At 41.5% G+C, this 25,277-nt stretch overlaps 2 protein-coding genes across 2 annotated transcripts; both read right to left on the bottom strand.

Moving 5' to 3' along the window:
• Positions 1-1,727: 1,727 nt before the first annotated feature.
• LOC125372752 (sodium-dependent glucose transporter 1B-like) lies at positions 1,728-4,251 on the bottom strand. Its single transcript, XM_048383326.1, has 2 exons — positions 4,101-4,251; positions 1,728-3,622 (listed from the first exon to the last, which is right to left on the bottom strand). Exons 1-2 carry the CDS (start codon positions 4,249-4,251, stop codon positions 2,514-2,516), a joined length of 1,260 nt encoding a protein of 419 aa, XP_048239283.1. The 3' UTR covers positions 1,728-2,513.
• Positions 4,252-5,276: 1,025 nt separating this feature from the next.
• On the bottom strand, positions 5,277-10,225 carry LOC124151288 (sodium-dependent glucose transporter 1A-like). The gene is made up of 4 exons (XM_046523683.2): positions 10,034-10,225; positions 9,398-9,546; positions 8,189-8,474; positions 5,277-7,308 (listed from the first exon to the last, which is right to left on the bottom strand). The coding sequence occupies exons 2-4, from the start codon at positions 9,533-9,535 to the stop codon at positions 6,200-6,202; spliced, it is 1,533 nt and encodes a 510-aa protein (XP_046379639.2). The 5' UTR covers positions 9,536-9,546; positions 10,034-10,225; the 3' UTR covers positions 5,277-6,199.
• Positions 10,226-25,277: the final 15,052 nt, after the last annotated feature.

The following is a 25,277-nucleotide window of genomic DNA, read 5'->3' as shown; positions in this document are numbered from 1 at the left end:
ACTACATGAACGACTGTGGAATGTTTACTCGGTGTCAAATGTCAGTCAATCAACCACCACCACAGTCTTAAATTTTACTCCATCAAAGTCTTTCAGTCATTAGAAAATATTTTCCATATTTGAATTTTTCAGTATTGAAACATGATGTAATTGATTAGGTGAGTCTTAATATAATCTGTAATACCTCAGTAAAGAGTCTTTCAATTTAATTGTTCATGTCACGTGACACATATTATAATGCTGGAGTAACGATAGAAAACTGACTCAGAAATGTATGGTCAAAGCACGTGAATGACCTCAGATATTGACTTGTCATGTGATCAACATTGACTTCATTTGGTAGAAAACAACATGACATCTGCGAGTTGCAATGTATGGTTCGCCATTCTTTCGGGAATTAATTTAAACTTAATTCAAATTGTACTACACAGAAGACCTTTTGGATACCAACTGTGCACATGAAGTAGACCTTTTCCATACCAACTGTGCACACGAATTAGACCTTTCGGATTTCTACTATGCAGGAATGAGACCTTTTGGATTCCAACTGTGCACACGAAGTAGACCTTTTGGATTCCAACTATGCACACGAAGTAGACCTTTTGACACCAACTGTGCACACGAAATAGACCTTTTGGATACCAAATGTGCACATGAAGTAGACCTTTTGGATACCAACTGTGCACATGAAGTAGACCTTTTGGATACCAACTGTAAATACTAAATGTAATTAGTAAATACTAAATGATGGCGCAGCAAACAATCGGAAAATATTAATTTAAGTTGGGATAAATGTGTATATATTTCATCTATAATTGAGGTACAAAACAATGGATGTTGAAGCTAAAGCATCTATATCTCCACTTCTTCCACCTCCCGTACCAAGATTGAAATCAACAATTAACAGTGTTATTAATGGACACTCAATTAGCCATCAACACGCTCCTTTTAATTAAACGAGAAAATGATGTGGACGAAAGGTTAGGAACCGAACAAGGAAGTATGTATAGAACACCCTTATCAGTTTGCATGCACTGATGTACTTTCTATGCTTCCAGGATGAACTTTGAACCAAATGCATTAACAAGCAGCATAATTCAGCAGCAAAGACATCAAAGTGACCAGGTATTCACTGTGGACGAAAAGGGACCAAATTGGCTATCGTGCTGTGATGGAGCTTGAAAAATTGAACCGCTTGCCACAACATGGCGTCAACTCTTGGGGATGATGCTCCTTCCTTCGTCCATGTTTACATGTTGGCAGTGGAGTTCAAAGAGGGATGGGAGTGCCTCGAAGATGGTCCAAGTTCAGTAAAACAGATCCGAGTATATCATGAGTATGTGATTGAATGACTATGAAGTCTTGATGATATCAGGTGCCCCACTGGTTGGGTTCATCTCAACCAAATCAGCATGAAAACAATATATATATATATATGTTTATGTATTTATGTATTAATCAAATATATATATATATACTTTGTGTGATATGTGTTGCTTTGTACTGTTTTAGTCAGAAATGAGTATTTGATTTGTGTCCTTTAAATTTTATAATGTTACTTGATTTTGGTGTTTCAAATCTGTTTGAAACCATTTTACAGAGCGTATCTATCACATTAAATACAAGTGTAAATAAAGAAAACCGTAAAACACAAGATTTGTTTTATTGGTAGAGATGTGAGAAAACAATCTGGAGACGTCTGTTGCAGAAAGTTGCAAATCTGTCTTTCTGGGATTTCTTGATTTGAATCGTGTGCTGTTTTGACATTTCAAAGATGCCAATCGAAAGTAGTCTATGTTGGCCATACAGTCATAGGCGTACGTGCGAGGGGCCAGTGTGGTGCACGCACTGCAATTTGCCTGGCTACGTTCCTTAAGGATGCCTGGATAATCCGACCGTGGACCTGAAAATGATCCTTGGTTTGCAAGCGCTAAACTGTGTTGGCAAACCAGAAATCACGAGCGTGACATATCTTGGATTCAGCGATCCGGGTGCCCAAATGGGTAGCACTCCACCGTCTGCCATGACTTGTCCCCACAGCACATGTAGCAAGTTTAGGACGTCTTCACTGAACAGTGGTCATGGGTGGCCCGATTGTCTAAAGTGGGACTGTTCTCTGTACAGTGTTGCCTGACTGATATACTGTTCAATGGCAGCATTAAACTAAACTCACTAAGGGACCGATCATGTATTATAATACAACCGTTTACGTCACATTTTGTCATTACCCTCATGTTCCCCATTACATCAATGTCATGACGCCCCGTCACCCCAAAATACATTACCAGTCCGTGAATGAACAAATTTATAATCGTTTTATTTGTTTTTTACATTGTATTTATATTTTCCATGACTCCGGCTCAGAATACAGATGTGATCATCCCCAACACCTTCATCTTCCCTGTATCATAATTTTATTTTCATGCGTCGGTCCCGCTACCCTTATCAGTTGGCAAAAACTTGTGGTTGGCATAAGATTTCAATATTTATATCTGTCATCATACTGTTAAATATCAGAGTTCAAACGTTCGTACATGTTCGTTTGGTTCAAACATTTTCCCCCTTTCCTGAGGTGCAGCAAGCTCATTAGGTGATTCAGCCTCAGCTGCTCTGTGATATTTCTTTAACACAAAAACCGAGTGCAACCGCAGCACAATATGTATAATTAGCAGAATAACCGACACCAAAAACAGCAAATACGAGAACCACAGATAGGTCACTTCCTCCATCAGGTATCCTAGCAACAATGGTGTCGCCATTCCCCCCGATGCTGCGCATATTACAATAACAGACGTGACCCTACCCGTGACCTTGATGACATGCTCTTCGACCCATGTGAAGGTCGTTGGATATACGATCGATGTTGCAAGGCCAATCCCCACTGATGAAATCCAAATTCCAATAGTTACGGCAAAGAGAGAACAGACCAGGAATGCACCCAAACTCGCTGACAGAATTACAAGACAAAGAATTATCATTGACGATGGAGTCAACATATTTATGAAAAAGATCCCAAGAAACCGAAAGGCAGCAAAGCTTCCCCAAAACACAGACGTTACCAAAGCTCCATCTGGCTTTGTCCAGCCTAACCCCTCCACAGTAAAGACCGCCAGGAATGACATAAACGTCTCTTCTAGCGCACAATAACAGAAAAAGAAAGCTCCAATCATAGCCACAGTTATCACATAGACAGGGGGTGGTATGCAATGACGGTCAACTTCTTGCTCGTCTTCCGGCTTCCGGTTTTTATCAGCCTTACGGGGAAAGAACTCCACGAAGAAAGGAATAGCAGCAGAAAGGAAAAGAACTGCTGTGATTATGAAAGCAAAAAGGATTTGCGATTTCGGAGCGTCTTCATTAGCTGCAGTCGTCATGTTGTAACTAGTCCCATTTAATCTAAAACTGTCCTGGACGTACGCTTTGGTTGTATTGTATCCATACTCAAGAAAATGGGACTCGTTGACAGGGACTGTTGTGATCGTGGTATGGACGGACTTTGGGGCTAGGAAGGGTTCTGTTGCCAGAGGGGCTACAAGACCTCCCAAGGCGAAACTGAAGTGAAGAATCTGCATAAAAACACGACTGTCCTTGCCCCAGAGTCGTATCAAGTCGGTATTGCCACCTGAAAGAAGAAGAGTCTGATTGGTTCTTGCATGTTACATTACAGTAAACTACGGTTCTAACGAACACGCTTATAACGAACTGACGGATATAACGAACTTACTTTTTTGGTCCCGACTATTTGCTGTAGTTATACTGTATCTATGCTTACAACGAACTACATATAAAACGAACTAAAATTGGTAGTCCCTTTGAGTTCGTTGTAATCGCAGTTTACTGTATTTATTATGTAAAACATGATAGTTACAGCTAGGCTCAGCTAACTCCCTCACTGGACCCAAATGACACCCCTTGTTTTGAAATAAAATGATTACAGAAAAGATGAAACATATCTTGTGATATAAAGGTTTTCAACCCTCTTCCTCATTTTCTATTCTGAAATGTCAGGTTTTTAACGACATCAACCAATTCTGCATATGACTTGTCAGCAGGTTTTGCCAGTGAGACTAAAGTCCTAATGAGAGAGTAGATTTCCTTACCTACTACGGTAAGCAATATCGCTTTCCTTTTCCCAGCATCTTCAACATCGTTAGCGACGAAATACTGATCAAATCTTTCAATGTACTCAATCCAGTCGGCATTTTCAGACACTGACAATTTCTCCATTCGACCACATGTTGAGGACGCCATTTTTAACAGCACAGCGCACACTACAACAAGTGCTATCAGTCCCATGAACACAGAGCAAATGTTCGTCACCAACTAACAGATTGGTCTTCTTGGTACCACACATGTAGAATCCCATCCTCGTCCCAAAATTGTAGTGTTCATTCAATAGCCAAGAGACAACCTGCCAACTTCCGACTTCGTTTATTCATCAGACAAGTGACAATCGGTAGCCAAGCCCGAGCACGTATTGCACGTGCGTTGCGTAACAATGATTTCCGAACCGCTAATAATACTACATGAACGACTGTGGAATTTTTACTCGGTGTCAAATGTCAGTCGATCAACCACCACCACAGCCTTAAATTTTACTCCATCAAAGTCTTTCAGTCATTAGAAAATATTTTCCATATTTGAATTTTTCAGTATTGAAACGTGATGTAATTGATTAGGTGAGTCTTAATATAATCTGTTTTACCTCAGTAAAGAATCTTTCAATTTAATTGTTCATATCACGTGACACATATTATAATGCTGAAGTAACGATAGAAAACTGACTCAGAAATGTATGGTCAAATCACGTGAATTGCCTCAGATATTGACTTGTCACGTGATCAATATTGACTTAATTTTGTAGAAAACAACATGACATCTGCGAGTGGCAATGTATGATTTGCCATTCTTTCGGGAAATGATTTTAACTGAATTCAAATTGTACTACGCAGAAGACCTTTTGGATATCAACTGTGCACATAAAGTAGACCTTTTCCATACAAACTGTGCACACGGATTAGACCTTTTGGATTCCTACTATGCACACGTGGCAGAATTTTTGGATATCAGTAGATCTTTTGGATTCCAACTATGCACATGAAGTAGACCTTTTGGATATCAACTGTATTGTACTGTTTTAGTCAGAAATGAGAATTTGATTTGTGTGCTTTCAATTTTATAATGTAACTTGATTTTGGTGTTTCAAATCTGTTTGAAACCATTTTACAGAGCGTATCTATCACATTAAATACAAGTGTAAATAAAGAACACCGTAAGACACAAGATTTGTTTTATTGGTAGAGATGTGAGAAAACAATCTGGAGACGCCTGTAGCAGAAAGTTGTAAATCTGTCTTTCTGGGATTTCTTGATTTGAATCGTGTGCTGTTTTGACATTTCAAAGATGCCAATCGAAAGTAGTCTATGTTGGCCATACAGTCATAGACGTACGTGCGATGGGCCAGTGTCGTGCACGCACTGCAATTTGCCTGGCTACGTTCTGTAAGGATGCCTGGATATTCCGACCGTGGACTGGAATCCAAGATTCGACATGATAATAATCCTTGGTTTGCCAGCGATAAACTGTGTTGGCAAACCAGAAATCACGAGCGTGACATACGGATTCAGCGATCCGGGTACCCCCATGGGTAGTACTCCACCGTCTGCCATGACTTCTGCGCCACAGCAAATGAAGCAAGTTTAGGACGTCTTCACTGAACAGTGGTCATGGGTGGCCCGATCGTCTAAAGTGGGACTGTTCTCTGTACAGTGTTGCCTGACTGATATACTGTTCAATGGCAGCATTAAACTAAACTCACTAAGGGACCGATCATGTATTATAAGGGGAATTTGTCTTAGGACTGTCATGTTTTAACGCCACCCCCCCAACCGTTTACGTCACATTTTGTCATTACCCCCATATTCCCCATTACATCAATGTCATGACGCCCCGTCACCCCATAATACATTACCAGTCCGTGAATGAACAAATTTATAATCGTTTTATTTGTTTTTTACATTGTATTTATATTTTCCATGACTCCGGCTCTTAATACAGATGTGATCCTCCCCAACACCTTCATCTTCCCTGTATCATAATTTTATTTTCATGCGTCGGTCCCGCTACCCTTATCAGTTGGCAAAAACTTGTGGTTGGCATAAGATTTCAATATTTATATCTGTCATCATACTGTTAAATATCAGAGTTCAAACGTTCGTACATGTTCGTTTGGTTCAAACATTTTCCCCCTTTCCTGAGGTGCAGCAAGCTCATTAGGTGATTCAGCCTCAGCTGCTCTGTGATATTTCTTTAACACAAAAACCGAGTGCAACCGCAGCACAATATGTATAATTAGCAGAATAACCGACACCAAAAACAACAAATACGAGAACCACAGATAGGTCACTTCCTCCATCAGGTATCCTAGCAACAATGGTGTCGCCATTCCCCCCGATGCTGCGCATATCACAATAACAGACGTGACCCTACCCGTGACCTTGATGACATGCTCTTCGACCCATGTGAAGGTCGTTGGATATACGATCGATGTTGCAAGGCCAATCCCCACTGATGAAATCCAAATTCCAATAGTTACGGCAAAGAGGGAACAGACCAAGAATACACCCAAACTCGCTGACAGAATTACAAGACACAGAATTATCATTGACGATGGAGTCAACATATTTATGAAAAAGATCCCAAGAAACCGAAAGGCAGCAAAGCTTCCCCAAAACACAGACGTTACCAAAGCTCCATCTGGCTTTGTCCAGCCCAACCCCTCCACAGTAAATACCGCCAGGAATGACATAAACGTCTCTTCTAGCGCACAATAACAGAAAAAGAAAGCTCCAATCATAGCCACAGTTATCACATAGACAGGGGGTGGTATGCAATGACCGTCAACTTCTTGCTCGTCTTCCGGCTTCCGGTTTTTATCAGCCTTACGGAGAAAGAACTCCACGAAGAAAGGAATAGCAGCAGAAAGGAAAAGAACTGCTGTGATTATGAAAGCAAAAAGGATTTGCGATTTCGGAGCGTCTTCATTAGCTGCAGTCGTCATGTTGTAACTAGTCCCATTTAATCTTAAACTGTCCTGGACGTACGCTTTGGTTGTATTGTATCCATACTCAAGAAAATGGGACTCGTTGACAGGGACTGTTGTGATCGTGGTATGGACGGACTTTGGGGCTAGGAAGGGTTCTGTTGCCAGAGGGGCTACAAGACCTCCCAAGGCGAAACTGAAGTGAAGAATCTGCATAAAAACACGACTGTCCTTGCCCCAGAGTCGTATCAAGTCGGTATTGCCACCTGAAAGAAGAAGAGCTTGATTGGTTCTTGCATGTTACATTACAGTAAACTACGGTTCTAACGAACACGCTTATAACGAACTGACGGATATAACGAACTTACTTTTTTGGTCCCGACTATTTGCTGTAGTTATACTGTATCTATGCTTACAACGAACTACATATAAAACGAACTAAAATTAGTAGTCCCGTTGAGTTCGTTATAACCGTAGTTTACTGTATTTATTATGTAAAACATGATAGTTACATTGGTTTAAGTGTGTCGGTGAGTGGCTGGTGGCGGCTGACAGAGAATCACACTCACAAGAGTTGAATCTGGGAGTCCGGATCAGTGTCATATCTGATAATGGGTCATTCTGCCCAGATCGTGTGGTCAGGCTTGCTGACTTAGTTGATGCATATCATCGTATCCCAGTAGCGTAGATTGATGCTCCTGATGTAACAGATGTTATATTTGGAATAACACTGGAAAAGTATAAATTATGGGGACTTTCTTCTGGTCTTTTTTGGCGTTGAGTTGTCGAATTTGTACTTTACCGAGAAAGTGTTATCCCAAATATGACATTTGTTACATTTGATCACATTCCAAATGGCATGATGTTAATCACTGGATTGTCGTGTTCAGACTCGATTATGTACAGACTGACGTCATATGTAGTTGGACTATTGCTGTGTGCGGTGTTAAACAAAAAACAAATAATGCAATATATCTGATCATGCGTCATACCAGGATTGCAGTGGACGTTGCTCATTCAATCAACCACTAGCTTGCCTGTTGCTGGCTCGACTGTTTACAGACCGCCGTAATATTGCAAACTGCGGCATAAACATACAAACAAAACTACCTTGCTGTTTCTACACCATCAAACAAAGTTACCTACCTGTTTCTACTCCGGCAGACACAAAAGATCTGAGAAAATACATGGCGATCATCGCTGGCAGCGGAGTACAGAGCGGGATGACGGCGGAGAAGATGCTGCTGCCGACGAGGCAGGCCGCCAGCAACAGCAGCTTGTTACACTTGTCGTACAGAAACCCACTGACGAACGCACCGACCGTAAAGCCAACAGCTCCTGATGTGAACAGGGCCGAGGCCTGCTCCACCTTCGTGTTCGTGATCAGCATGAGGTCAAGGAACGATGGGCCACTTTGGCCAGCAGCAAAACCCTGCAGAAAGAGTGAAGGAATAAATGTTTGTTAGTTGTTTAACTCCGCCCTCAGCAGTACTCAAGCTATATGACGGGGGTCTGTAAATAAACGAATCTGGACCTGACAATCCAGTTGTCGATACTGTGAGCAACGATTCATGCCGTCAATGCTCGATGGATTACATGTCCAAATCGCCGAGCCTGATCTGTGAATCCGTGACCAAACCATCATCTAACTGACAACAGAGTATGCCTAGACATAGTTTTATTCTGAACAAGAATTAAACATTGTACAAACGTTTTGTTTGTTGATTATTTAACGCCGCACTCGGCAGTCTTCCAGCTATGATTTATCGAAATTATCGAGCCTGGACCAGATAATCCAGTGATCAATGTTGTGAACACGCCGTCGGGTACGATGACACGCATTCAAAGTTTACAAGTCCCCGAACATGACCATGGCGGCCACCCGACCCGTTTTGTCGTCTCATACGACCGGCATACGTTCAGGGGGTGGGAGGGTTTATTCATGAATGAGTGAGTTTGGTTCACGGTCGCTTTGAACAGTACGCCAATTATATCACGGCGTTTCTTCGTGATGTCAGCGTCATTATTACGAGATCTTTTACACCTCTCTGCGTGGAAATCTGACCTCCATAGAAGGTTGCATCCGGTGACTCTCAATGTACTTTGTTACTCCGCCTAACTTAATGAGGGATGCGTTGGTTCTTGTATTAAATATCCATACCAACAGAGCTTGGCTTTATTTGTTTGCACTCGGAACGTCTTGATTACATTCGTTTTCGAGGTACAGAAATCAGATGTATGAATGTGTCCCACGTTCATACGGACAATTCAGAAGCCTTGACGCTGAATGGTGGATTAGTCGGGTCACCTGACGCGACCTTCTAGTAATCAATAGATATCAATCACTGAACTCACCAGAACAAGAAACGCCCAGAACAGGAACAGTGTACATATGAACTTGTTCTTGTAGACGGGGTCTTCGAAATGTTCCTTAAATTGTCCAAAAGAAGATTTCCTTGCGGGTTTCCTTATCTCAACGTCAATGACCTCCATTGTTACTGGTACTGAAACAGAACACGCAACGCAATGGAATATGCCACATATGGTACTTGCCTGTATGAGTGATCTCATGGAGGTATTATGTGTGTGTGTGTGTGTGTGTGTGTGTGTGTGTGAGTGCAGTTGTTAGACGTTTAAATCATTAGTTGGTTCTACTTTGTATTGATGAGTGGACGAATTGCAGTACAGAAACCCATACTCGCTATCAGCAAACTATCACTTGACTAGTTAAATGTACCCCCCCCCCCCCCCCCCCCCCCCCTCTCTCTCTCTCCAGTTCTTATAAGTATCTGCTCAAGTCCACACACACACACACACACGAATACTACTCCGTGATGCCGTGATTCGCTGTGAAACGATGTAGTCCTCAGACGTGGCAGAAAAAGATATACAATCGTGGGTATTATGACACCTTTCAGCAGCCAGAGCTATCTAGGCCATACTCGTTGCCTTATCCCTCTTATCCGAAGCAGGTATGCAAGCCAAACTCACCTGCACACGTTACTCGGTCGTAGCCTACACACTCAACGTGCCTGTCACTGTGGCGTATTGGTATGGGTGAGTATCTCACCCTCCAGCGTTATGAAGCAGATAGCGAGGGTTGTGTCGGTCTTCAAATGGGTGTATTATACTGATCTTCCGCTGACAAGTCTTGTTTTGGCGGAGAGATAAGGGACGCGGTGACCTCAGTACGTTGACAAAGCGCAAGCGTGTCAAGAATATGGAAGACAAGAAGGGACATTGTCGCATTGTCTGATTGTCGCCCTTTGGTAAAGTAATACAAAATATTCAAAGCACGACAATGCGACAAACGACCAAAATATAGCGTTATCACATTGTCGCATATCGCGCTTTGGTTATTTTTTACGATTTTGTTTTTGTCAAGGGCTACTATGCAACAACGCGACAATAGCCCCAACTAGGATTCCATCCAAGACACAGATTACAGCTATGGAAGGCGTGTGGATGTGCTTTAGTGCCTTGTAGAACCTCAGTGACAGAAACGAAAGGATTAGGTGTGTGTGTGTGTGTGTGTGTGTGTGTGTGTGTGTGTGTGTGCGTGTGTGTGTGTGAGCGTAGTTGTTAGACGTTTAAAACATTAGTTGGTTCTACTTTGTATTGATGAGTGGATGAATTGCAGTACAGACACCCATACTCGCTATCAGCAAACTATCATTTCACTAGTTAAATGTAAAAACTGCCCCCTCTCTCTCTCTCTCTCTCTCTCTCTCTCTCTCTTTCTCTCTGCAGTTGTTGTAAGTATCTGCTTAAGTCCACACACACACACACGCGAATACTACTCCGTGATGCCGTGATTCGCTGTGAAACGTTGTAGTCCTCAGACGTGGCAGAAAAAGATATACAATCGTGGGTATTATGACACCTTTCAGCAGCCAGAGCTATCTAGGCCATACTCATTGCCTTATCCCTTTCACCTGCACACGTTACTCGGTCGTAGCCTACACACTCATCGTGCCTGTCACTGTGACCTCAGTATGTTGACAAAGCGCAAGCGTGTCAAGAATATGGAAGACAAGAAGGGACATTGTCGGATTGTCTGATTGTCGCCCTTTGGTAAAGTAATACAAAATATTCAAAGCACGACAATGCGACAAACGACCAAAATATAGCGTTATCACATTGCCGCATATCGCGCTTTGGTTATTTTTTACACTTTTGTTTCTTTCAAGGGCTACAATGCAACAACGCGACAATAGCCCAAACTAGGATTCCATCCAAGACACAGATTACAGCTATGGAAGGCGTGTGGATGTGTTTTAGTGCCTTGTAGAACCTCAGTGACAAAAACGAAAGGATTAGGTGTCTGTTCAAACATATCCTTGAACGACTAAGAGACGTTACTCTGCACATGATCAAACTCTATTTAAATTAGGCCGCTTCAGTGGTCCAACGGATAGCGCGTCTGCCCGGAGAGTGGAAGATCGGTGTTCGATCCCCGGCCACGTCATACCTTGTCTTATGGTACTTGTTGTTTCCCTGCCTGGCGCTCGGGCATGAATAGGATAATAGGCTTTACTGTGTCTGAATGTGCTCTCCATGTTAAACTGCGGTATCTCACGAGCATGCAGTGCAATAATACTGAACGCGACGTAAAACGCTATTTCACCTCACCTCACTAATTGAACTGCATTTGAACAGGCTCCCAATTATGTAATAAGATACTTGCTTCTGTAAAGATCGCCATGTGTGCGGACTGTACAAAAGTATCTTATTTTTCTCTCTTTAGTTGGTAATGTATTTAAAACATTTTTTTCTAAACCTATCAACATACATGTGTCGTTCAATTAATCAGACATTATGTCCAAAAGAATTACAAAACAGTTATGTCGGAAAATGAGTCCAAATGTTTGACCCCATGTATCTCTGTAATAAATATGAATTGAAGCTTGTGAGGTGAGGTGAAATTGGGTTTTACGTCGCGTCCAAGATTATTGCACTGATATAGCGACGTGCATGCACGTGTATGTGTGTGTGTTGCTGCTTGTACTAGTCCGGACTGATGCCGATTTATAGTGCTAGCTCACTGAGATACCATGCCGCAGTTGAACATGAATACCCCACTCAGACACAGTATACTGACTCCGAGCCGACCAGTCCTTATTTTAGCCCCTTAATGCCGAGCGCCAGACAGGGTAACAACAAGTACAATCTTTTAACGTCTTTTTGTATGACGCGGCCCGGGATCGAACCCTGGACCTTCCGCTCTCCGGGCGGACGCTCTACCACAAGACCACGGAGGCGGTCTGAAGCTTGTGAATTGTATTTTTGTTTTCTGTAGTTTTAAAAATACAATAATAAGTACAAATGTGATTTTTCAACCATATTAAGATCCCCTATCTAATGGACGGTCACAGGTGTTTCTTTGCGAAGCAATGTACGTAGTATGTTGATTTCAATTATGTCGATATAAGTTGAATATATGTCACAATTTATTGCGAGCCTTTGTACTACATCAATGAATGGCTGGAGAAAACGTTTAGTTACAGACAGCATCGTCGATTCGTTGTGTTGACGAAACCAAAAACAAACAGTATCAGAACCTTGTGGTAACAAAATGCAAATCAATATGTTAGTTAAGCTTCAGGCAAGTGGCACATGGCGATAATCCACGACCTGGAAACGTCCCTTGTGGATTTCTGGGCAGAATAAGTCCCTTGTGCCAAACACAAATCTTGTCGATAGACTAAAATTTAACCCAATGGGAATTCTGGGTTGGAATATTGGTCCCCATCAACCTCAGGTGGTCGGAAGAGGCGACCAAATGGAACAGGTGGTCAGTCTCAGTGACTTGACGGATAACGTATCATCGTACACCGACTGCGTGGAGCGTTGTTCACTATATCGATCACTGGATCGTCTAATCCAGACTCGTTTATTTACATTTCGTCTTCATTTTGCTTGACTTTGTACACTGTTAATAAAAACAAACGCACAGGTAGATTTTTAGGAAATATATTGTACCTAATAAAGTCGATATATTTATTTTCAAATCATAGATACAAATATGAAATATTGGTCCTCGATAGCCACATGTTATCGCTGTACACAGGCATTGAAAACTGTTCTTTGTCATGTCACATAAGGCCACAAGTTTGCGCTGAACTCACGTGTGACTGCCCCGGGCTGCAATCACGGCTCTGCATCTCCTCGGCACTGACTGGATAAGTGTACGAATTCTGTCCTGTGGTATTCTGCGCCATTCTGCTTGTAACGCGTTGGCCAGTTGTGGGAGTATCTGCGGGAGTATCTGTTCTGACGTTGACTACACGTCGATCGCGTTTATCCAAGAGGTGCTCGATTGGGTTGACATCTGGATATGGCCCCCCACACCAGAACACTACCGCCACCGAATTTGTCGAGTTGACATACACAATGTGGGACAAAACGCTCATTTCGACGACGATAAACACGTTGTTTTCCATCTCGCCGATGAAGAAGAAATCGTGATTCATCGCTTAATCACACTCGACTCCAGTTTCTCAAATCCCAAGGCTGTAAGGCATGGCACCAACACAAGCGTCGCTGTCGATGGACCTGTTGCAAAACAGGGACGATAACTGGTCTTCTGGGTTGGATTTCAGCCTCGCGAAGATGGTTCCTGACATATATCCGATATCCTCCTCAAACCAGGGATGCGTCCTGCAGTCTCCGTAGCTGCGGCATTGCGATGACGAAGGTGGAACATTCGAATGGAGCGATCCTGTGCAGGGGTGGTTACTCTTGGTCGGCCGGTTCTCGGACGATCTGCACTGGAATTGAACAGTGTATATCAGTCACAAAGGCGGCAAATGGTGCTGTGTTGGCGGTTGAAGTGTCGTGCAACAGAAGACTGCGATTCCCCTCTTTGCATACGTCCTATGGTGATGTTCAGATCGGCAGCGCCGAGTCTCTGCTTTTTCGTACTTGAAAAATGTTGACCGTTGAATGACAAATTATTGGCTTATGCTTGTCTTTTTATAGCCACCACCACGATTTACGAATGCCATAACTCGCACGTGCATTTTGCTTTACTGTTTTCCTCCATGACATTTTTGAAGAAGTCTCAAAACAATGCTGCTTAAGACATTGCAAATCGACCATGGCTGCGTTGTGACGCACCGTTTGTCGAATATCAGGCCACCAACATTTTCCAATAACAAATATCCAATTTATATACCGGATTATTTGTGGAGTTAGGCTCAATGAACTACATTCTGCCTGTGCGTTTCATTTTTTGAAGAGTGTTACTGTCACATTGCTCACGAATTATAAACCTAATTTTGATAACTGCAGTTATAACTCATTATCCTTTCTACAGGCATCAATACCAGGAACGAGGTCTTACTCCCAGAGTAAAATCTGGGAAGAGGTTTTACTGGAGTTCAGTAAAACTCCTTCCCAGGTTTTACCGAGAATGAACCCTCGTCCCAAAACACCCAAGTAGGCTTGAAACTCTTTGTATATCACCAAAAAGAAAAGGCAAACTATTCATCAGATTTCTTTAATGACAATAAAAGGACATTATGAAATTTGACTCTGGTTTTGCTTGACTCTGGTTCAGAAGGCGGGACAGACATAGTCGATGCAACGTTCTTCTTGGAGTTTTCTTCGCTCTTTGGAACTTTGCAAGCCAACACATCTGAAGCCATTGCCTTTTGTTCATCACTCGTTTGTAGACCCTCACTGCATCAGTCCTGTGCCCTGGAAGTGAGTGAGTGAGTTAATATTTAACGTCACATCGGCAGTATTTCAGCCATATCGTGACGAGAACTGATATAAAATACAAAGATTTGAATGGATTAAATATCTGTCATCGAAGGACAGTAAAAATAACTAGAGTATCACAGTTTGGATTTTAAAACTAGTTGAGAACATTTAAAAGAATACATTTTCAATCAACAATACAATATAAAAATGGGCTATAGATCACCAGCAACCAAAGTTAGGACACCTTACTGGGGACCGTGGGGACTGACAATACTTTTGCTACCTGCACGACTCCCCAGCAGGATTTACACCATCCCTTCAGCCGCTGGTGATTATATGCAATTTAGCCAACACTTAAAATAAACAAATATTCTACGTCTAAAACTGTGGCAAGAATAAATGTACTTTGAATGATGTGGTCTTACATATCCTCTCAGGGGGACAATAATTTTACGTTACTTCAACCCCCTTCAAGGATACAGCCACTAACAATCTCAGTCATCAAATTTATTTTACCAAGTATAAAAACTATATTATATACAAAACATATCAATCAAAATTTATGTAACAATTCAATTTCTTTTAAAAAGGCAATAATTAAACGAGCATTGATACTAAAAAGATCCTTTAAGGATGAAACTTTGAAATATTTATCCCTTGTGATGGAAAAATCAACACAATCAAGCAGGACATGCTTGACGGTGATTCTCTCATCACAAGGGATACAAAATGGAGGATCCTCACCTTTTAATAAAAATTCATTTGTATACCTGCTATGGCCAATACGACATCGTCGTATTATGACCTCCTCAAATCTGGACTGACAACCCAAGTAGGTGTAACCGATATTTGGTTTAATTGCATGTAATTTATTGATACCGACTTGGGTGTCCCACTTTTTTTGCATCCGATCACGGATGTAAGATCTAATGATAGGTTTATAATCACTATAGGGGATGAGAAGTGGTGTCACAGATTTGGTGAGTGCTGCTTTAGCAGCAGCATCAGCCATTGTGTTACCAGTGATACCAACATGGCTTGGTAACCAACAAAAGACGATGTCGTATTGGCCAGTAGCAAGATCATTATGTAGTTCTATAATTTCACGTAAAAGTGGATGTTTACAAGATATATTCTTAATTGCCTGAAGACAGGAAAGTGAATCAGAAAAGATAATGAACCGTTTATGTTTAGATTTATTATTGATATATTTGAGAGCAGTTAATATTGCATCCGATTCTGCTGTAAAAATGGAACTGTCATTCGGTAATCTAGTTGATATGGTTCTGGATCCAATGACAGTGGCGCTGGCAACAGCGTCACCATCCTTGGATCCATCTGTAAATATGGAATTGTAAGTATCATAAGTGCTCCTTAATTCATTATATTGTTGTTGATAAATTAGTTGATTTGTTTCAGATTTTTTTAATTTGGTTAATGTGAGATCAACTACTGGCCTTACCATTTGCCAAGGAGGTGATGAAAACAGTTGAAAGGGAGCTATATATTGCAGTTTAATATTAGCGGCAGACATGGCAGACTGGATTCTGATTCCAAGTGGTGGAACAAGAGACGTTTTTTTATTATAAATATCTTGGTAAAGAGGATTAAAGATGCAATTAAAAGCTGGATTTGACTGATTTGAATATAATTTAGTGACATATTGTAATGCTAATTTCAGACGGCGTTGTTTAAGAGAAGGTTCATCCGCTTCTACATACAGACTGTGAATTGGTGACGTCCTAAAGGCTCCAAGGCAAAGCCTTAGGCCCTGATGGCCCTGGAAGTGAAAATTTCAGTTTTATATATTTCGGTATAAATTTGTTCAAGAGCAAATTTTAATTTAATTCGAATGTAGATGCAAGTGTCATCGTATTGGCACTTAAACTTTTGACAGCGATATAATATAATCACTAATTTTATTATTTCATACTTCTCAGAATGATCAGATTAGTGTCAAAATTAGACATTGATTTCTTACCATCAGTTAGCATTACCATTCATACAGCACAAACTGGATAATGGTTTTATCCGACATGCATAACATAAATGTTCCATTACATTACTGTTTGTTTACATATCTGCTGCTCACTGACCGGAGTGAATGATTGGTTTTCTTCCCTGTAATTCCAGCCATAGCATAGATCCGCTTCACTGTTGTCTGTATGGTATTGTGTCCCGTGGGCGATTCAAGATACCATTTTCCATCCTTCGTCTTCTTTAAGGGAGTGAAGTAGAAAGCGTTTGCTCGTGTTGAAGAGAGTGGACTGAAATATACATCGTTACATGTGGTTCTGCACATAGTGCCAACATGAAAGTGGTAGATTATTGAATCTAGAATTATATTAGGTGATCTCTTTACGTTTTATAATGGTGTTTTCAATTATAGTAACATGCATTTTCTGATTATTTACAAATAGGCTACACGTACTTCTTAATATCGTGGTTATGAGCAAATATGATAAATTGGCATAAATCGAAAACTTACCAAAGAGACTTTTATTCTTCAATCAGTCGAAGGTAGCATCTTTCTGGGTGTTCGATATTTTCAGAGGCGCGGACCTTTTTCTTTTGCATTTCACAATGTTTGATCCCTCCTGGATTAGTTTTAGAAGCATCCCCTGTGTACTGCAAATATCTGCGCCCGTTCTGGTCAGTATGTGGTCCTGTAATCTGTGGATTCTGGTGTGGTCTCAGACTGCGGTGTTCCTTCCCACCACGCAATTCTAAGTTTAGTCCTAGTAAAACAGAAATGTCATTTTAGTCTGTTGCAGAAATGCTCAAGTCACATATCATGCAATATTATTATATTATAATAAACAAAATGACAAACTTATTTGCTAAAGGGTTACAATTTATTAGGCGATTCTATTCAAAGAAAGTTAAATTATTGTGTTTTCAATGTGGTTTATAGCACGTAAATGTACTCACCAGTAAGATAAAGCATGGTGTCGAGTAGTTGTTGTGGATTATCTTCGTCCAATGCTCCCTTCTCTCAGACATTATTCTCCTAAGCTCTGGTGCCGCCTCCGTGGTCTTGTGGTAGAGCGTCCGCCCGGAGAGCGGAAGGTCCGGGGTTCGATCCCCGGCCGCGTCATACCAAAAGACGTTAAAAGATGGTCCTTGTTGTTACCCTGTCTGGCGCTCGACATTAAGGGGCTAAAACAAGGACTGGTCGGCTCGGAGTCAGTATACTGTGTCTGAGTGGGGTATTCATGTTAACTGCGGCATGGTATCTCGGTGAGCTAGCACTATAAATCGGCATCAGTCCGGACTAGTACAAGCAGCCACACACACACACACGTGCATGCACGTCGCTAAATAAGTGCAATAATCTTGGACGCAACGTTAAACCTAATTTCACCTCACCTCACCTCACCTCACCTCACCTCCTCAGCTCTGGATATCACCTGGATATCCGACAGTCTGCACCCAAACCACTTGCACTTTTTTCTCATGCATGCGTCTAGACCTTTTCTACATTTGTTGAATTCCCTATCATCAATAAGATTGAAAGGTGATCCGTTAAGTTTGAGAGCTGAGGCTATTGCTCTGAAAACGCCATACACCGATTAAGCTGAATAGGACGTACCATCAACTTTTCTCGCTTCAAACACAAAGAATTTCATAGCAGTATTAAGATCTTCAGAGTCCATTTCCAACAGATCATCTTTCAATACCGACAGCGAAATTGCGATATTATCATCGAGAGAACGTTGCCTACGGTCTTCTTGCCACCTTTTCAACACACTTTTCCACCAAAGTCATTTTTATACTTCGTAGATTTGGGTACGCATATTTCTCATTTTTTTCTGGACCTCTGCTTCAGTTAATTGGTCAAAGGCACACTCATCAATATCAGGGTTTTGGAAACTTGACTGTGTTATAAACTGTGTCACTCATCCTGAAAGTCATATTCGGTTGAAAGCTGCGGTAGGTAACCACGTGGTTATAACCATGACGCAATCACGAAAATCTCGTGCAGTTTCAGCTATGTTCGCGTGGGCATTCGTCAGTTCGCGTTGTAAAGGTTTCGTAAATACTTCGTTATAACACAATGTTTTAAATAACGTTCTAAGCGGTTTATAAGCCGGAGAAAACACTTCTCGCTTTTGGTATAAAATGTAAACACTCGGGGTCAGCAAATTGGAAATTTGATTGTGGTATAAACACAGGGTTTACATTTTCTACCAAAACCTCGGAGGCGTGTTTTCTCCTATACATAATACCACCAGTTATACATTGCATACATTATACCGAAACACGAGACATGCATTCAATGTAAATGAGGTGATATGTTTTCAAGCTAATTACATGTATGTGGATGAATGCATCTGAACTCTTTGTACGCATACCAGTCCACGTTCCTCTGTCGGATGTTAATAGCAAGTGTCGATTGTGGAAGCAAACACAATGTTGGATCGCTGCGAAAAAAAACCTCCATGAAGGAATTCCCTTGGCGAAAAGAAGTGAGTGGGAGAGTTCACTTTTAACGCCACTTTTAACAGTATTCCAGCTATGTTACAGTGAGTCAGCCTGGTGTGGGAGGAAATCCCGAATTAATGCAGGTATCAGACCACATTGGTGAAACTCATGAGCACAGGTATTGTGCTGTCAAACCTAGAAACATAATCGAGGCGGACCGGAATTCGAACTCACAATCATAGTTTCCTGGAATGCCCTAGAGACTTAACTCTGCAGAGCGAATTGTGGCGCCTTAGATGAATGGGCCACCCGTGCCCCCTTTGGTGAAAGGAGGTGTACTATAATGTACACCTATATCATGGCCCCTTGCAGTAACACAATGATGTCCTTATCAAGACGGCTATTCAACAAGACATCGGTCCCTGAAATTGGCGTTTTAGGAATTATGAACATCTCCTACAGGCAACTATGATTATAACGAACTCAAAGGGACATGACAGTACTACTCTCAGTGAAGGTGTCTTGTAAGTCATAACCGCCGTATATTTGACAATGACCTTTTATGAATAATGTTGACTGGAAAGAAGTGAAGATATATTCGAAAATTACACATTGCTGTAGCTAATCGTTTGTCTCTTGAGTACAGTTATATATAATTCGGGTTACAGAGGAGATTTTATATCAGCATAATGCATTAAAAAAGTAGACGACTCAAAACGGTGATACCATGGTTTTTTTTGTTTTTTGTTGTTGTAATTTAACGCGGCACTCGGCAGTATTCCAGCTATATGACAGCGGTCTATAAATAATCGAGTCTGGACCAGATAATCCAGTCACTGACATATAAGGCCGGGCGTTGTCATTTTGAAAGGTAATGCCTTGGCCATGACGACGCAAAAACGGTAGAACAACTGGGCCAATGATCTCGTCGCGGTAGCGCTGTCCATTGAGATTTCCCTCTACCACTATCAAACGGGTCCTTTCTCTCGAATTCGAACCTCGAACCAATCTGACACAATGACTCACGTAACGTTTACCTCGACGTCGGTACACTCGACTCATCAGTGAATCGAACGACAATCCCTGCACATCTGAGGCGGCGACGTACGGTTTGTGAGGATATTCGTCAAAGGCCAGTGATGCTTCTTCCAGTCACTGTTGCTGGCTGGAATCGATTTCATCGGTGTGTTGTTCGAATCCAGTTGTCATGTCGATTATTGGTTACGCGTGGCCTGCCACTCCGAGGATGGTCTCTGGCTGCATTCGTCTGTTGCCAACGTTGCCATAAACACCAAATGGTGTGTCTGTGGACGTTAAATTGTCTTGCAACATCAAGTTGACTCGATCCTGCTTCAAGCATACCAATGGCTCGCAGACGCTCATTTTCGGACAGGCGTGGCATATAATAACGTTGAATAATTGCGTAATTTTGTTCTTTTCTGAGTGGTTGTTGTCAGCATGATGCTAAACAATGCATATGGAATCCCGTTAACGCACATATTTTATACCCATTCTTGGGTAGTGAAATGCATGGGGCTTGCATAAAAGTCAACTTTTGCATGAAATGCATGCTTTTCTGTAGCAGTTGCGTTTTTGTGACTTGATTCCATACACGTACTACACTATTGAAAACCAAGCGTTACTTGTTTGAAAAATACACTGAAATATTGCTGTCACAGGAACTTTTGTTGTTGAGTATATAAATCTTAGGTGGCTACCTGTGTACAGCTAGGTTAAGAATGTAATAAAAAAACACAGGCTAGTAATATGTTAAGTGAACAAAAATATAGAAAAAAAAAGAAGAGAAAAGAAAAATATACAAAATAGTGGTTACTCATAAACATAATCATATTCATATTCCTTATCATATTACATGGTATTTCCGGAACAAGAACACATATTTTTTCTGCAAATTGTGTATGAGGCGGCAGCTACTGGTAGTGCTCACTCATTTTCAGTGATCCGTTCATACCACTTTCATCACTATTTTCCCTTTTTCGCCCAATGTTTTATATGATATTTGTCATGCATTGCACCTGTACACAATAGTAGTCAGTGATCGCGTGATGATATCGCATCATTCCCCCGTAGCTGCCTGCCGACCGGTTCCTCCGTATACAATCTCACGTGACGGATACAGATTATTCTCTAGCGTTTTATATTATATTTGTTATACATTGCACCTGTACACAATAGTAGTCAGTGATCGTGTGATGATATCGCATCATTTCCCTGTAGCTGCCTGCCGACCGGTTCCTCCGAATACAGGTGAACGAGTGGGACAGTGAAAATCTGTAGAAATTTAGTTTTATGCCCACTTAGACTAGCCTTTGGTTTATGAATATTTTGCCAAAAAAATCATGTCGGTAGGACGAAAAATATTTGATTAAAATGCAATACGTTGGTACTGCTTGGTGTACCAAGTTCTCAAACAGTCTGTCCTTATCTAGTTGGCACCTTTTATTATTCTGTGTCTTGGAGAAATAAAGTCAGGCCATTAGTCAGGTGTCCCCAGGTTGATATTGCTGAAATATCGCTAAAAGCGACGTATGAACAATACTCTGCACTCAGCAATATTCAAGCTATATGAAGGCGGTCTGTAAATAATCGAGTCTCGACCAGACAATCCAGTGACTGAAATTAGATAATCGACATGCATCAACCAGATCAGCGAGCCTGACCACCCAATACCGTTGGTCCCGTTGGCCGCCTCTTACAAGCATAGTCGCCTCTAACGACAAGCATAATCGCAAGACAACCCTTATCTAGTTGGCACGTTATATTATTCTCAGAGTTTAGGGGAAATAAAGTCAGACCAAAAGTCGAATAAATAAGAATGTCCGTTTGATAATCGTCTTTTTTTATAATAAAGAATTGTTTTATAAGAAACTAACATCATAATTGGTTGGAGAGGTATATAACTGTCAATCATACATGAGTATATATAACAGAAAACACACCCACTCACTCGATTCAGGAGGTCACATTAATCATTTTAGCATTTCGTTGTTCAAATAATCTTAGCACTTTCAGTTTTGGACATTATTTTCATAAATTATTTAAAAAAAATAAATAATTAATCATGTATCATCACCCTATTTATAGCCTTTATACCCCGTGTGGATTGTGGTGTAAAAGCCGACGAAACTATCAATCTCACTTTCAGCTATTTGCGTCAGGCCTTCTTTTGGCAGATTGCCAACCTATCGCTTTGGCAGGCTCGATGCCAGCGCCGCACCGTACTGGCTGTTAGGGACTTTATCTGCATCATAAGTCAATGTGTTGTCTTGTCAAAATTGTCGAAACAAAGACTGCACATTGCTGACGACAGCGTTAAACAAGAAACAAGCAAATGAAACTCCTGTAATAGTATAAATATGATTGTTCGTATTCTGTAGGTATACTACGTGCGCTTCCCACATTATGGCATTGCTGCGCTATTTGTTGTCAATGTATTGCAGACCCGTGAAGATTCGGGAAGAGAATAGGTATTCAGCAACCCTTGCTTGTCGTAGAAGGCGGCTATGCTTGTTGTAAGAGGAGACTAACGGGATCGGGTGGTCAGGATCCCTGACTAGTGTGCGTAAATCGATGCCCATGGTGTCAATCACTGGATTGTCTTGTCCAGACTCGATTATTTACAAACCGCCGTCATATAGTTGAAATATTGCTGATTGCGGCGTTCAAAAACAAACAAACAAATCCATGTCTTGTCTGTGCAAATTTTATAAGCAGAATCACTACAAGTGTGCAAATGCAAGGTAATAGGAATAGAATAACCTGTCCACCCGTTAATAAAATGGACCAACCGCTTGGACTCTTAACCACAGCACATACATCTTATACTAAAGCTAATAAAGATAAAAACTACTTGAAATGAAAATCTAAAACAATATCCCTGAAAACGATACAATATCCTGTTACATGAATCAGGTGATTGTTTAATTCATGCACATAACTTGACACGCCCACAGAGTCAGCAGCCAATCAACGATGAGAAGCATCAAACAGAGTTCAAAGGACCTGTCAGGCAAGAGGCGAGAACAGCAACTGTCAGACTGTTTACAACGAACTGGAACAAATATGTCAGAGAGAAGACAGCTGATTCAAATGACATGGTCAGTAACGGTCAGATTCAAACATTAGATCCATGAGAATGGGAAGACACAGTTGGGAATATGCGAGTGAGAAATGAAACCAGAAGACATAAAATTTGTGGAACCAAGACGAGCTGTTTAATTCATTCTCGGCCTTCAGGCTCGATGGGTGGTTTGAATGTCCAAGAGGTTGGTTCTTTTCCGACTGAATTTCCAAACTTTACCTGGAACTCTATTTTTAGTGAGTCTTAACGTGGAGAGAAGTGTTCGTCCATCCTTCGGATTAAATATCATATAGTTTCGACCCCCCTGCATGGTTGTAAGGGAGACAACTCCTCCGACCCTCTGACCGACAGCGGCAGATCATGTCGTCCCTCTGTTGGCGTCATCAGCCGAGGCCCAGCAAGATTCACTGCAATCTACAACACACAATAAATTTTGGCAATAAAGACTATTATTTTTTTAAATAACTTCTGAACTTTATGACTTTGTGCATTCTAAACTGCGAGGTTATGTTTGCTTCTATCTTTCTCTCTCATTATCTACGGATGAAGTGACCCCCGAACAAACGCTTAAAATTTGTTTCTCTCTGGGCAACCAGCAGCTATTGTCAACAACTTATAGATCATTAGTATAAATTGGAAATATGTTTTGACCCGCGTAATTATAGCAACAGAACATATTATTTTCCTGTCCACAATGGACAGTATTACATACCATGCATTATCTGTAAATGTAAAATATTGCTAGAATGAATAAAATCTGTTTTTTTCACAAAACTCTGCAGAGTGCTCTAGAAACAGGTTTGAATATTTTGATGTGAATTAAACTTTACTATTTGCTGCGTGTATGGTGGTATCGTTAATCGATATATTTAGGTACATCGTCATTGTGTAATTTCAACGAATTAATTATACTCTTCTAAAAAAGAAACGCAAAACGGGTAATTAGCGGACCAACAGGTGCAAAATGAAGAGGTTTAATGTGTTATAGTGTCAGTGACAAATTTCCAGACAAACCATCAGTCGGGAAACACGTACGATTCGGAAAAAAACGCACACAGTGCATAACTAAAAGGGCCATGAAGCTGCACGTACTGCACGTGCAGCAGCATTATGAACGGTATTGAAGTGCAGGGTTTTTGATTGCCTGGCATCTGCATCAATCGAACAGTGACAGTTCAACATGCCATGATTAACAGAAGTGCAAAGAAACAAAGTCGTGCTTTCAGGCAGGGGAATCCCGATCAAGGTTTCCAATGTAGCGCCCAGCACAATCACAAGGCTATGGGATCGGTTTCAACAGCATGGGTCAACACGTAATCGGCCAGGGTCGGGACGACCAAGAGTAACCATCCCGCCCAAGATCGCTACATGCGACTGCAACACCCTACGTGAAAGGACGATCACAGCCACAACCGCATCCCAAATACCAGGACTGCCAAAGTCTCCACCAAGACCGTACGAAACTGGTTAAGAGCAGCAGGTCTACGAGCAAGATGACCTGTTTGAAGCGTCATATTGAGTCGACAACATCGTCAATAACGACTGCCTTGGTGTCGTCAAATCTGGGTATGTCCTCAACCGCGATGGAGAGTGACGAAAGAGTTCAGTGACGAATCAATATTTCTCCTCTGTTGAGTAAATGGAAGAGCACGGGTCTACAGACGTCGGGGAGAACTTTACGCTTGAAACTGCGTACTGGAAATGGACAGCTTTGATGAGAGTAGCGTTATCATGTGGGCGGCTATCTCTCATCATGGCACGACAGGTTTGGTCCATATCCATGGCAGTCTTACATCAACTAAATTCTCGACCGCATACAGCACGGATCACAAGTTCCTGTCTACACAACAACAACGTTGATGTTCTCCCCTGGCCCTCCAGATCCCGTGATTTGAACCCGATAGAGCACCTGTGGGATGAATCGGATAGACGGCTACTTCGACATCAACCACAACCCCAAACGTTGCAGCAGTTGGCTTTTGCAGGCCGAGTGGGCTACCA

This window comes from Haliotis rufescens, unplaced genomic scaffold (assembly GCF_023055435.1).
Source record: "Haliotis rufescens isolate VD_foot unplaced genomic scaffold, xgHalRufe1.0.p SCAF_47, whole genome shotgun sequence".
NCBI lineage: Eukaryota > Metazoa > Mollusca > Gastropoda > Lepetellida > Haliotidae > Haliotis > Haliotis rufescens.
Note: the sequence above shows the minus strand (reverse complement) of the source record. Positions and strands in the feature narration are given on the sequence as shown.

Coding starts and splice junctions, on each gene's coding strand:
- LOC124151288 (XM_046523683.2), bottom strand. CDS start 9,535: ATGGAGGTCATTGACGTTGAGATAAGGAAACCCGCAAGGAAATCTTCT. Junction 8,475..9,397: donor TCTGGGCGTTTCTTGTTCTG/GTGAGTTCAGTG, acceptor CTCTTTCTGCAG/GGTTTTGCTGCTGGCCAAAG. Junction 7,309..8,188: donor GTCTGCCGGAGTAGAAACAG/GTAGGTAACTTT, acceptor TTCTTCTTTCAG/GTGGCAATACCGACTTGATA.
- LOC125372752 (XM_048383326.1), bottom strand. CDS start 4,251: ATGGCGTCCTCAACATGTGGTCGAATGGAGAAATTGTCAGTGTCTGAA. Junction 3,623..4,100: donor GATATTGCTTACCGTAGTAG/GTAAGGAAATCT, acceptor TTCTTCTTTCAG/GTGGCAATACCGACTTGATA.